Source organism: Phocoena sinus, chromosome 10, assembly GCF_008692025.1.
Source record: "Phocoena sinus isolate mPhoSin1 chromosome 10, mPhoSin1.pri, whole genome shotgun sequence".
NCBI lineage: Eukaryota > Metazoa > Chordata > Mammalia > Artiodactyla > Phocoenidae > Phocoena > Phocoena sinus.
Window position 1 is genome coordinate 22,614,082 of NC_045772.1, and position 12,734 is coordinate 22,626,815.

General features: G+C 41.5%; 1 protein-coding gene across 15 annotated transcripts in view; it reads left to right on the forward strand.

Annotated features, from left to right (window-relative positions):
* Positions 1–12,734, forward strand: part of ANKS1B (ankyrin repeat and sterile alpha motif domain containing 1B) — a 1,217,724-nt gene that overhangs the window by 890,397 nt on the left and 314,593 nt on the right. For all 15 annotated transcript variants that reach the window (XM_032645644.1, XM_032645646.1, XM_032645647.1 and 12 more), the window contains one exon: positions 12,443–12,595. In XM_032645644.1, coding sequence (XP_032501535.1) covers positions 12,443–12,595 — 153 coding nt within the window. The remainder of the gene's footprint in view (positions 1–12,442; positions 12,596–12,734) is intronic.

Genomic DNA, 12,734 nt, shown 5'->3' on the forward strand with positions numbered 1-12,734 from the left:
GAAATGTTTTTTTAGTTGAGACTAATAACTTACAAACAATTTTCCTGACTCATAGTAGCATTGAAAATGCTACTATCAATGCACTATATAAGCTACATTGTAGCTACATGAATGTCAGAAAACATGTACTGTCAGAGGTAAAAAAAAGGGATCCTTTGTCTTTTTCTAAATATAGTTCAGATCAGTGGTGGAGCTTGAAAATGTGAATGATGGTGAGCATTGCTCAGCACCTTATTCTAGTTGCAATAAATCCGCTTCACCTTTAATCTGAGCCCTTGTTTCATAAAAGAGATTTGCAACAAGGAAGTAAATCAAAACAAATAGTGATATTTAACAGAGGGCTCTAGGGTCAATATGATCTCAACGAGGATTTTAGAAATGAAAAGATGGCAAAAGCATGTACTTTTATTGAATTTTTAAAAACACACCTTTTACCAAAAGCTTCAGAGAGAAGTACAATAAAATCATTCAACCCCAGTGTTATATGTGTACTGCGTAGTGGCTCTGTCGGTCCTTTCATCCGCATCCCCGCAGATCTTACCTGGCAGATAACTGCCAGGTTCTCAGGTGATGCTCCAGAGAGCAGTTACTCTGTGTGTGCATAGAAGAAGCCTGATTGGCAGTCTGCTCACACTGTTTGCAAAGCGATAAAGAGATTGTTTTATGGTTGTTACTGTTGTTATGGTCATTTTTTTTTCTACCACAGTTTATAGAACTTGTCTGTTTTGGCAGCTTCACTCCTTTAACTTGTGGTCAGTCCAGTGCCTTTTATCAAAGGGTTAATCCCTAACCCTGACAGCTAGAGGGTTGACTAGTCTGGCTAGTGCTTCTATTTTGATCACCAATCAATCATACTGTGCTATTGGAAGTTAATCACCATGTGTCTTAAAAACATTTCTTATCTATGCACCATTTGTCCATTACTTCACGTCATGGTCTAAGACTTGTCAAAATAAGGGATATCTCGGGCTTCCCTGGTGGCGCAGTGGTTGAGAGTCCGCCTGCAGATGCAGGGGACATGGGTTCGTGCCCTGGTCCGGGGAGATCCCACATGCTGCAGAGCGGCTGGGCCCGTGAGCCATGGCAGCTGAGCTTGCGCATCCGGAGCCTGTGCTCCACAACGGGAGAGGCCACAACAGTGAGAGGCCCACATACCGCAAAAAAAAAAAAAAAGAATAAGGGATACCTCAGGCCCTCTCACGGCTAGACCTTAGTTTATTTCTTTTATTCGCGAAATAGAAATCACAGGGCATTAAGAGATAGTACCCAGTCCAAAGCGCTTCACTTTCCCTTTATTCCCCCTAAATGTAGTGCCAAGTAATATCCAGGTATCACCTCTTCACGCTCCTGCCCTATTCCTAAAGCTGGGAGTCTTCAATTGTCTAAACACTCAAGGACACAAAGTCGGCAAGGCTCAGTTGGTGGTGGGAAAAATTAGAGCGGTTACTATTATCTGCAATTTGTAAGTCCATAGTGACATCCAAACATAACTTATTTACCTCTGAGGGTTTAAGTTTCTCCCCATTCTCTTACAGAAATTGTCTCCATAAGAGAGTCTAATTGCAAACAAAGGGGCTTCAAGCAACAGATTTGTATATGTTACATGTCTCCCTCCCTTGCTGCATATATACAACACAGAGACTTTATCACATTCTGCTTCCTAACAATAGTCACAGTGTATTAATCCTTTCAATTCCACAGAAGGAATAACATTACATGGAGTACCCAGAGTCTCAGACTCCATAAAGGGCATTTTCCCAAAGATCACCTAAAACCCCTCACAAATGAGATAATGTGTATGAAATCCCTTTGGGCTCTTTAAAGTTTCATATGATTGTTAGGTGGTGTCATCAATACTCTTATCCATTTCGTAGACATCTCTCCCGGCAAAGTTACACTGCAATAGTGCTTTAATGGTGATGAATAGACTTTTTCTGGGGCTCCATGGTCAGTGGATCTGCCTTTCTCTTTCATGTTCAATCAGTCTTTTAAGAGCCACTGATGAACAGCACAGAGATGTCTAAGCCCAGGTCTCAGAGCCTGTGGGAGATCTGATCCTCGCGCTACTTGATAGACCTGCGTTTGGACTTGGCAGCACGCTGTCTGCTAGCACTGTTTGTCCTGGTTTATTCTCAGGACTGCTGTTAGTCTAGGTCTTGGGTAGCAGCAGGACAGAGCAGAAGAGGCTAGAACAAGAAGCAGGAATAGAGGGACATACCCGACGATGTCAGCTGTCTGTATTACAAAACTCCTATCAGGGAGTCTGAGAGCACAGAGTACATCCAGGTAGAAGAGAGAAGCCATGGCCCATTGCAGCATCATAGGCAAGTTTAAGTACCTGAGCCTGGCACATCGAGGCTGTTGTACCAGTACGTTTACAATAAATGGTAGTCAGGTTTGTGTGTATCCGGGGAGCAGCATGCCACGCGGAAGGCTGCCCTTGCCCACATGAGGACCTTTACCAGCATTTCACATATAAGAATCCAGCTCTCACCAAGTCCAAGCCAGGTAGCTTCTGTTAACACAGAAATTATTAACCCCAAAGTTATCTCTAACTATGCCTCTCATGCTATAATTTCTAAGAAAGGCAAGCAAAAATCGCCAGAGCAGAAGGCAAGCCCCCTACCCCACCCCGAGCTCCACTGCACTCTTGGACTCTTACTCCTTTGTATGTCTGACCTTCCTCAGCCCTGAATCCTCATTTGTCACTCCTTTCCATGCCTTTTCCTTGTAATTTCTAAAAACTCACTCTCCCTCCTTCTCTTCCCATACAAACTCCTCAGCAGAATCATTTAGATTGCACTTTCTACATCCTCATCTCTAACTCACACCTCAAGCCAGCACAGACCAGCTTCTGGGTTCTTCTTAGTGAGGTGCGGAGACCTATTTGCCAGACGCCATGAGCACTTCTCCCTCCTCTTCTTAGCAGACCTCTGCAGATTCCAGCACTGCTGCCCACAGCCTCCTTGCAGCTTCTTTTCCCTCACTTCTCTTGTTGTCTTGACTATTCCCTTTTTCGTCTCCTGAATATCATCCTTATCCTTCACTTTGAAAACGTTGATTCTCCCTCAGGCCACTTCTCTTCCCATACTATCAATACATACCCTCTTCAGTCCCATCCATGTAGGATTTCAGCTCCCCCACGTGATAAAAATAACTAAGATTTATCAAGTGCTTCTTTGTGCTGAGCACTGGGCTAAACTCTACTTGCATTATTTCACTGAATGCCTATGACAACCGTCAGAGGTTCTTTCTCTCACATTACTAATCAGAAAATGGATGCTTAGGAAGGTTGAGTAGTTTACTCAAGGTCATACAGCTAATGAGTGGAAGAGCCAAGATTCCCACTTGTGCTGCTGCTGCTGCCTGAGGTTGTAAGTCCCCTCAGACTTCTCCCCCAAATTTAATGTGCTATTCCCCGACATCTTTAATTTCTCATGTCTCAAAATTATTCGTGTATTTCCTTCTATTTTCTTTTCTTTCTCAGCTGGTAATACCACCATGTACCCAGGTGTCAAAGCTAGAAACTTGAGGTTTTCTACATTTCCCCCTCTTACCCCTTGCATAGTTGTCACAAAGGGATGGTGGCATGATTGCCAGAAAGATACCAACAAAGGCAGTTAAAAGAAATGAAGTTTCTTTTAACGGCAACAGATATGAAAACTCATGGCTTCACAAAACAAAAGACAATGCAACATACTGTCAAGTGGAAATACAGGCTTCCTTTAAATGTTCTATGTGAAGTTGCCTTATTTAATTTTTAATTCTGTTTTTATTAAAGGCTAAGCCACTAAAATAGAGACTTCCTAGTGGTTTAAAGAACAGAATGCTTATTTCTCCCACGTAATAGTCTGACAGTGAGCAGTCCGGGTTTACAAGTTGACTCTGCTCTGGGCAACTGTGGGAGGACCCAGGACCTTCCATCTGTTGCTCTGTCATCCTCTAAAGTATGATCCACAGACTGACAGCATCAGCATCGCCAGGAAGCTTGTCAGAAATGCAGAATCTCAGAGTCTGCCTTCCACCTATTGAATTAGAATCTGCAGGTTAAGATCTCACACATGATTCTTACGTACATTAAGGTTTGAGAAGCATTTCCCAAACTCTAGAGTATTGTTTTGCCCATGTGGACGAAGCTGGGCTGCAGACCCGGATGTTTCAGCTCAAGAATAGATTAAAAAAAACGCAGCTCTAGAGCAAAGAACCTTTTAGGTTAAAGATGACCTGGAAGTTACACACAGCACTTTCATTGGCATCCCATAGGCTCAAATGCATTCTCATGGAAGCAACCAGAAGAGAAGCTGGTGTATCTCGAATCTAGCTAGGCAGACACGAGCTCAATTGAAGCCCCATTACTATGGAAGAAGAGAGAACAGTTTTGGGTGAACAACAATGGGTCTCTGTCTCAATTTTGTAACACCTTCAGATATAAAAATATCTGCCAAATTTGTTATTGACTTTTTTGAGTTCCTTATTCTCTTGATCTAATTACCATGCCACTATCATAATGCTGGCTTCATAGCTTGTTGCACTGAGAACTGTTTTTTTAAATTTAATCCCAAATCTATTATAATGTAATTTCATTTTTTCTTCTTTTGTTTCCTTTTACTATCTTTATTGCCTTCCTCTTGCTATACCTTTTATCTTGTGGCTCTATCACTTTATAAGGTATTATCTTTGTCTCAGCAGATAAAGCTGGTTTCAGGCAGAAAGAATGTCAGGCAGAGAGAATGACACGCTATATATATATATATATATATATATATATGTCCATACATATACAACAAACCCAGAATATTTCAATAAAACTAACAACTTAAAAGAAAATAAAACTGTGGTGATCATGTAATCTTAGAAAACTCTTCTAGGTCAGTGGTTTTCAAATATTTCTTTTTAAAGTAGAGAAAGCTTTCCTTCCTTTTCCTTCCTGTGTAAAAGACTTAAAATATGAGCTATTCAGCTGAAGTAGACCAGGCAGTTTCAGAACCTGGACTGTTCACCTGTCTTGTAATTGGCCCCCTTGAAACCCCAGGACACCACAGAGCACTGTCCTAGGGTCAGTGATCTCTGCCTGCTGTGTAGCCTGTGATGTTAACAGTGTGCCCTCTCTGAGGCCAGGTTTGCCTTAAGAGGCTCCTGGAGGAAAGTCAATGCACATTTGGGCAGAATAGCAAGACATCAAGAGCAACAAGGAAGATCTTCAGTAAAATGTACCGATATATCCTCATTTTTCCAGAGACTGAAGCTTTCTTCACTGCTATCTCTGATTTCTGTCCCAACTTAGGTTTTCCCCAGACTTTGGGATTCAACTAGTTGAATCATTTTGCCTTGTTGTGAACCCCTGTGACAATGCCTTCTGCCTGCCCACCACTCTGCCTCTCAGATTACAGACTGTGCCTGACTGCCATTCATGCTCAGCAGTATGGCAGGCCCGGCAGCCCCTGGAGCTGTCTCTGTCTAGCCTTGTCCTGCCAGATGTGCCTGCTGGAAAGAGAGTTTAAACACTGCTAATTTGAGAAAGCAGTCGTGTGCTCCGTGTGGGTACACTGAAGGAAAGAAGTGTGGCTGTCATCTGCCTTTAACCTAAATGTCCTACCTTGTCCTGTAATCCTTTCCTTTGCCTTTGGGCTTCTTTTCTCTTTACTGGATAAATAAATCTGACACTAATTTTATATTAATATACAAATTATAGAATTGTAAGACTTAGGAACTAAAAAGGAACCTTGAGATCATTGATCTAACACCCTTATTTTATAGATGGGAATGCTGAAGCTTAGAGATGTGAAGTAACTTGCCCGTAGTTACACAGATAGTTAATAGTAGAGCCAGGCTACAGAAACAAAGCCCAGTGCATTCTGTGATACAGCATACTACCTGGAATTGGTCCTTGGTATTTAATAGTTTTAAATAGTTGTAAACATTACTGTTAGACCATAAAAAGAGCCCTCATTTTCATAATATGTGGTAAAAAATACAAATCTCCCCCACAAATGGATGCCACTAAAATTAGTCATTTTGTCTTCATGTGTTCATTAAATCACTTAATTTAATCAACATTTAGCAAATGCCTGCCATGTGTGAGATGCTCTGCTGGGCACGTGAGAGACTACAAAAGTGGCTAAGACCTTGTTTCATCACCAAGAGGTCGACAGTCTAAAGAAGAAGACAAACATTCACCTCTCTAACTATAATAGAAATCAGACTTGAATAGAGCTATAATAGAGTTTTATGCAAATTACTACAGAAACCTAGTAGAAGGTATGATTAGTTTTGACTCGGGAGTAAGGGTAGCTTTGGAGAAGGCGTCACAAAAGAGATGGCATTTGAACAGGACCTTTTAAGAATGGAAAGAATTTCAGCAGAGAACAGGGGGAAAGTAGCATCCCTGGCAGAGAGAATAGCATGAGCAAAAGTATGGACGTTAACTGGAAATACAGTGGATTATTCTCCAACAATCATACTCATAAAATAAAGAATTACTTCGTTGAGGATTAGTGAGAATGCAGTACATAGGTGTTTACTAGACGACAGTCACGTAACGTGGGTAGGATGTTGATGTTAACTTAGCCTTTCCGTAGTCTTTCTCAGTCTCATGTAGATGCACTTGCTGGTGGATTCATAAAGAGTTTGGAATATTTTATGTGTCAACTTGGTTAGGCCACAGTACCCAGATATTTGGTCAAACGCCAGTCTAGACATCACTGTGAAGGTACTTTTTTTTAGATGAAATTAACATTTCAATCAGTTAGACTTTGAGTAAAGCAGATTACCCTTCATAATGTGGATGGACTTATCCAATCAGAGAAAAAGACTGAGGTCCTCCAAAGAAGACAAAGGAATTCTGACTGCAGACTGCCTTCAGGTTTGAGCTGCAGCATCAGTTCTTCCCTGAGTCTCCAACCTGCCCTGCACATTTCACACTTGCCAGGTTTGGGGGCTTCTGCATGTGTATATACATAGCCTATTGATTCTGTTTCTCTGGAGAACCCAGACTAATGCAAATACCAAGGGTTTTGAAATAAAAGAGTGACTCTATTAGTCAGTTTTCCCCTATATGTCAAAATATCAGTGGTTTATAGCAACAAAATATATGTATATATATTTATTTTCCTTACTCATGAGTCCACGGGTCAGCTGTGGTTCAGCTAACTTCAGCCGGACTCACCTGAACTCCAGCGAGCTGGGGTAGACTCCAAGCTTCGGGCTAGATTTAGGTTTGCCCCACAAGTCTTCATCTTTCTCCTAGGACCAGCAGTTATGCAACTAGTCAACAATTGTTTTTCTTGTAATAGAGCATAGGACTCAAAAGGATGAGTAGATCACAGGAGTGCAGAGGCCTCATCTATAAACCACCACACTGATACTTCTGCCTGTTCCACTGGCCAAGCAAGTACATGACCAACATCAATGGGATGGAGAAGTAACTCCAGCCACATCAGGGTTCAATATAGGTCCCTCAGCAAAGGGCACAGAGGCATAATTCTAATCCAGGAAGAGAGCGAAGAATTGAGACCAACAATTCAATCGACTTGAGGGACCTGGTTAGATATATTTCTGAAAAATAACTGTCAGCTGTGGGAAGGGGGAGTATAAAGATGCTAGCAGTCATAAACTCTTTCTAAAACAAAGTAGAAAAGACAAGGAGTGAGGGAAGTTGGGAGGGGTGAGAGAGGAAAGAAGAGTTTTGATTGGAAGTTGAAAAGAGTAGCAGCCAAAGGACTCAACATTATACAGTTTCAAAATAAGCATGGGCCTAATTTAGGGCACTGGGGAGGTAAGGGAACTAAGAGTTACTGAAGACATATGTATTCAAAACACTGCACTTGTTCACGTAGCCTATGTCATAATGATCCTTACAATACTGCAGTAGGTATTATTGTCAGATTCCAAAGTCCATTTTGGAAGAAAGGAACTGAATTGAGAGACATTTTGGAAATCAAGTATATAAGACTTGTTGGCCTAATTAGATATGATGGTAAAACAGAATGGGGAAGCTAGATGACTCCTAAGCATCTAGGTGGGCCATAGTGGGATGCTTCCCCATTAACTTAGTTGGGAAACACAAAAGGAGGGCCAGTTTGTGAGCTGAAAGAGATACACTTTTGGCTTGTGTTGGTGATACTATAGGACATCTATGTGAGATACTTCACAAATGGTTGGAAATTTGTATCTTAGAGCTCAAGAAGCCAATCCTGGAGAAACACTCCAGAAATAAAAGCAAAAAGCATGGAAAATGATATTAGCAAAGAAATGAATGTGTCTTGCACACACAGTTCATGTTCGTGGAATGGCTAGCAAATTAACATACTGTTTAGACATGTGTCTAATGTAAACACATGTTTACTCATGTGTCTAATCATGTGTATTAGTTTACATGTAGCAAGTAGTGTGAAATTAGGTTGAAAAGATAAGTTTGTACCTGATCTCAGTTGTCCTAGGATGCTGGAATAGGACATTTGGGCTTTTATCAAGAAAGAACCACTATAGATTTTTGTGCAAGGGTTGACTTAAAGAGCCTGGCTTTTTGGCAGACTGATGTACCATCATGGTATAAGCTGGACCAAATGTAGGAGGCCAAGTGGAAGGCTATTGCATTAGTTTTTATAAGCACCAACAAGAACCTAAACAGAGTAGTGGCAGGAAGAACAGAAATGAAGGAACAGATGGAAGAATTGCTTTGAAGGTAATTGCTGTGCAGCGCAGTAACCATTCTGCATACCATTAAATATGCGTCAGGTTAGTTTTGTAACTTCACTTGGCACTAATGGTTTCCTGTCTTCAGGTATGCAGAGCCTTCATAATTTATTGTTCATCTGTTCACATATTTTTTCAATAAGGGTTATAATTTCTATGAGGGAGAGACTATAACTTGTTTTGTTCTCTACTATTCCACAACATTTATCAGAATAGGCACTGGCTAAATGTTTAACAAATGAGCAGCTGGATGAATGCTGCCCCTGCACATGTCAGTGTACCCATTCCTAGATTCTCTTCACGCTTGCTCTCTACCCTGCTCCCGTCTCTCATCTTTCCACCAAATATTTCCCTCCCTCTCACCTCCTTAAGGTTGGTCTGGGAGAACTTGCCTCACAGGAGGAACCAGATTTCTGAGCAGTCTGCAGAAACTGATGTGACATTTTTTTTCCAATCCTGCCTTCAACCAAGCTCAATTGACTCTCTCGTTACTATTTTTAATGTTATCTCAGACATATCCAGTAGCTTTCCAGTTACGTAAAATATTGAAAATTCAGTTCCTATCCATTTAAGCCTCCAGTTTTATTTTCTCCCCCCACCCCTACCCCATTTTAGGCTTTTGCCAAGGGACTGGTACCTCTCTCTTTTCTGATTCTAAGTTCCCTAGTGCTAGAGAAGGAGAGATTATGGGGAAGGCATACTTCCTTACACTTGACTGGGTTTGGTTTGCAGAGCTCTGGTGAGTTTCCCGTCACTGTTCTTTGGCTAACGCTGATCACCAGCAACCTCTGTGTGGCAGGTGGCCGCTGGCTGCTCTCTTAAAGGAATGGAGTATGAATGCTTGGGGTGACCTGTGGGGACCCTACTGCACAGTTCTCTGGTGTGGGACATCTGACTCTACCCCAGCTTGATTCATCAAGATTCTCTAAGCTCGTCCCCAGCGTCCACTGCTGGGGTGATCAGCTTCTTGGATGGCTAACAGCAAGACCTCCCTGCCAGGCTATTAATTTCAAAACTAATGAGTCTCTCTTCCTTTCTTCTTCCCCTTTCTCCAGTTATTTCCTTGTGTCAACTGGGACAGCCAGGGAGTTTCCTAAGGCTGGGGTGATTATTCAAGGTAGCAGAGTTGGTTCAACCACCTCTTAATAAGTCCTGGAGAATGCCCCTGGCCCCAATATTTTTGTAATTCTCCGTAGAATATGAAAGTATTTGATACCTTTGAGCTTCTGCTTTGGGTCCTAGTTGCCAATTTTACACATATATATAGTATCCGGTTATTTGTAACTGCTGCCAAAACTTCATTTTGCAACTCCTGAGGTGTCGTTTACATTTGTAACTACTGTGTAATAAACACTGAGTTAAGTGTTATGTGAACAAACATTTAATGAGTCAGTCAATGTAAGAATGAAATACAAAAGTCTGATGTAGTTCAGACCCCAATGCAAAATAATGAATTACATGGCAATATTAAAACAGAGGACATTTCAACCTCAAAATGGAAAATGGATTGGAGAGTGGAGCGGTAGGAAAGAGAAAAGGAGTAAAGGGAACTTAAAAATGAAAGAGTAGGGCTTCCCTGGTGGCACAGTGGTTGAGAGTCTGCCTGCCGATGCAGGGGACACGGGTTCGTGCCCCAGTCTGGGAAGATCCCACATGCCGCGGAGCGGCTGGGCCCGTGAGCCATGGCCGCTGAGCCTGCGCGTCCGGAGCCTGTGCTGCGCAACAGGAGAGGCCACAATAGTGAGAGGCTCGCGTACCGCAAATTAAAAAAAATAAATTAATTTTTAAAAAAAAGGAGTAAATACCATCCCAGAAGAAGAAAAGAGAGAAAAAAAAAAGGTAGAAGAGATACTTGAAAATATAATTGCCTTGGCCTTTGATTGCTCATGGCTAGGAAAAAAAAGCTACAGGTGACATTTTGGGGACATTTGGGGAATGTTAATATGGACTATATATTAGGTAACGTAATTTTATCAATGTTAGATTTATTGAGGGTGATGATACTGTGACTGTGTCGGAGAATGTCCTTGTTCTTGGGAGATGCTCCTGGAGTATCAGGGGATGAAGTTTCATGATGTCCGCAAATGGTTCAGGAGAAATGTCTTTCCAATGGTTCACCTAAAATTTAAAAAATAACTGTTGTGTGCATGTGAATGAGTGAGTGGGTATAGAGTGAAAGGCAAAAGCCAAATGTAGTAACAGTTGGTGAATCGAGATCCCGGGTATTCTGGAAGACATGGCAATGTACCACCTGTAACTCCCTTCAAGGAAGGACTTGCCCAGCATCAGGGAGAGTGGTCAGCAGACAGCCTCCAGCAATCAGCATCTTCAGGGTCTGCCTCCACGGCAGAGAGCCCTCACCAGAGCACGCTACTCCCAGGCAGCAACATCCAGTGACAGAGAGGCAGATCACAAAGGCCTGTTCGTATCTGCCCTGCCCGGGACACTCTACTAGCCTAAACTGTGCCAGAGCTCCCCAAATGGTTCACAGAGGTGCCGTCAAGCCCCATCACAGTTCAGCCCCTCTTCTGCCCAGCCCTGCTTCCTCATCCCTCCTTCTGCAGATGTTGATCCCTAATAAACACTTTGCACACCCCTCCAAAAAAAAGTAGTAAGGAGAATCTCAAAAATGAGAACACTGCATAGTGGCAGAAAGCCTGACATGTTTGAGATTAACATCTGCATCCCTGATGCCCAGACTAATCTTTTCTCTGCTCACAAATCAGAATCATGTAGATTTCCGTCAATATTTATCTCCTTGAATCTGAAGGAAGAGGAAAATCTATGTTGTATTTTGCCAGTTTTGCTGTTCCCATTATGAATTTCACTGAAGGATCACATCAAGTTGATGAGGTGCCAGCTGTCCTTAATAACTGAAGTATTAGATGTTATGGTATGACATGCAAAGCAGCACAAGCCTTAGAAGTGAGTTACTTCGAAAACCAAGAACTGCAAATTCAACTAAAATTTCAAATAAAAACCAAAAGACTAGAATAATCCATACAAAATTTTAATGCCAGAAGTTTCTCTTGCTTAAATTACTTTCACACTCCAATTTAAACTCAGAAACGTTATGTTGCTGTCACACTTCTTTGTTCTCCTAAAGTAAAAAAATAAATCTTTATATAGCTGACAAAAAATAGGAATCTGTCTGCCAGCGAGTTCTCTATTCTTGTCTAACATACTGTAGGGTCTATGTAGAACACATGGTCCTTAAACACCCAAAAGCCTCCTCTTTACTGGCTTACCACAGCAGTATGTTTCTCCAGCATGTTTGCACTACCTACAATACATGTCTTGCATAAGCATGAATTCCTTTGGATGTTTAAGTCATGCAGTATTTTCACATGCTTTGATGTTGTGCATATGAGAATTATCATCTACATTTTGGGAGTGCAGTTCCCTGTGCCTTCAGCACTGAATTTAAAACTGCTCGACTGACATCATTTTAAATTCCGTCCAACAGAATGCCAATAATGTCTGCAACAGAAGTTTGACATATTTAGTTCTCTCAAATATGGAGCTGATTTAGCAGCTAAATTGGAAATTTCTGGGTGCATTTTTGAAAACTAATTCAGCATGAAATTATTAATAATTTAGAGTTGTGCATAAAGTATTTTGGGTTTACTTATTTTCTTATCCAGAAAGATCTGTTGCTTCATATCAGGTAAATTTCCAAGATGCATTCTGCTGTTGGAACACAAAGTAAACAGCTTAAATTAATCCTAACGTGATTTTCTAATTACAGATGAGACCCATTGGCCATGATGGCTACCATCCCACATCTGTTGCTGAGTGGCTGGATTCCATTGAACTAGGTGACTACACCAAAGCCTTTCTGATTAATGGCTATACATCGATGGACCTGTTGAAAAAAATCTGGGAGGTTGAACTTATTAATGTAAGTTGGTCTCTTAAAGACACCTTAACGATTCAACACTTGATAATTCCTACCATAGGTGGGTAGTTTTTTCTTTCTTTGTGACTCTTTGGACATCCAACAAGGATTTACAGGTATGCCTTCTGCTTTGAATATATGT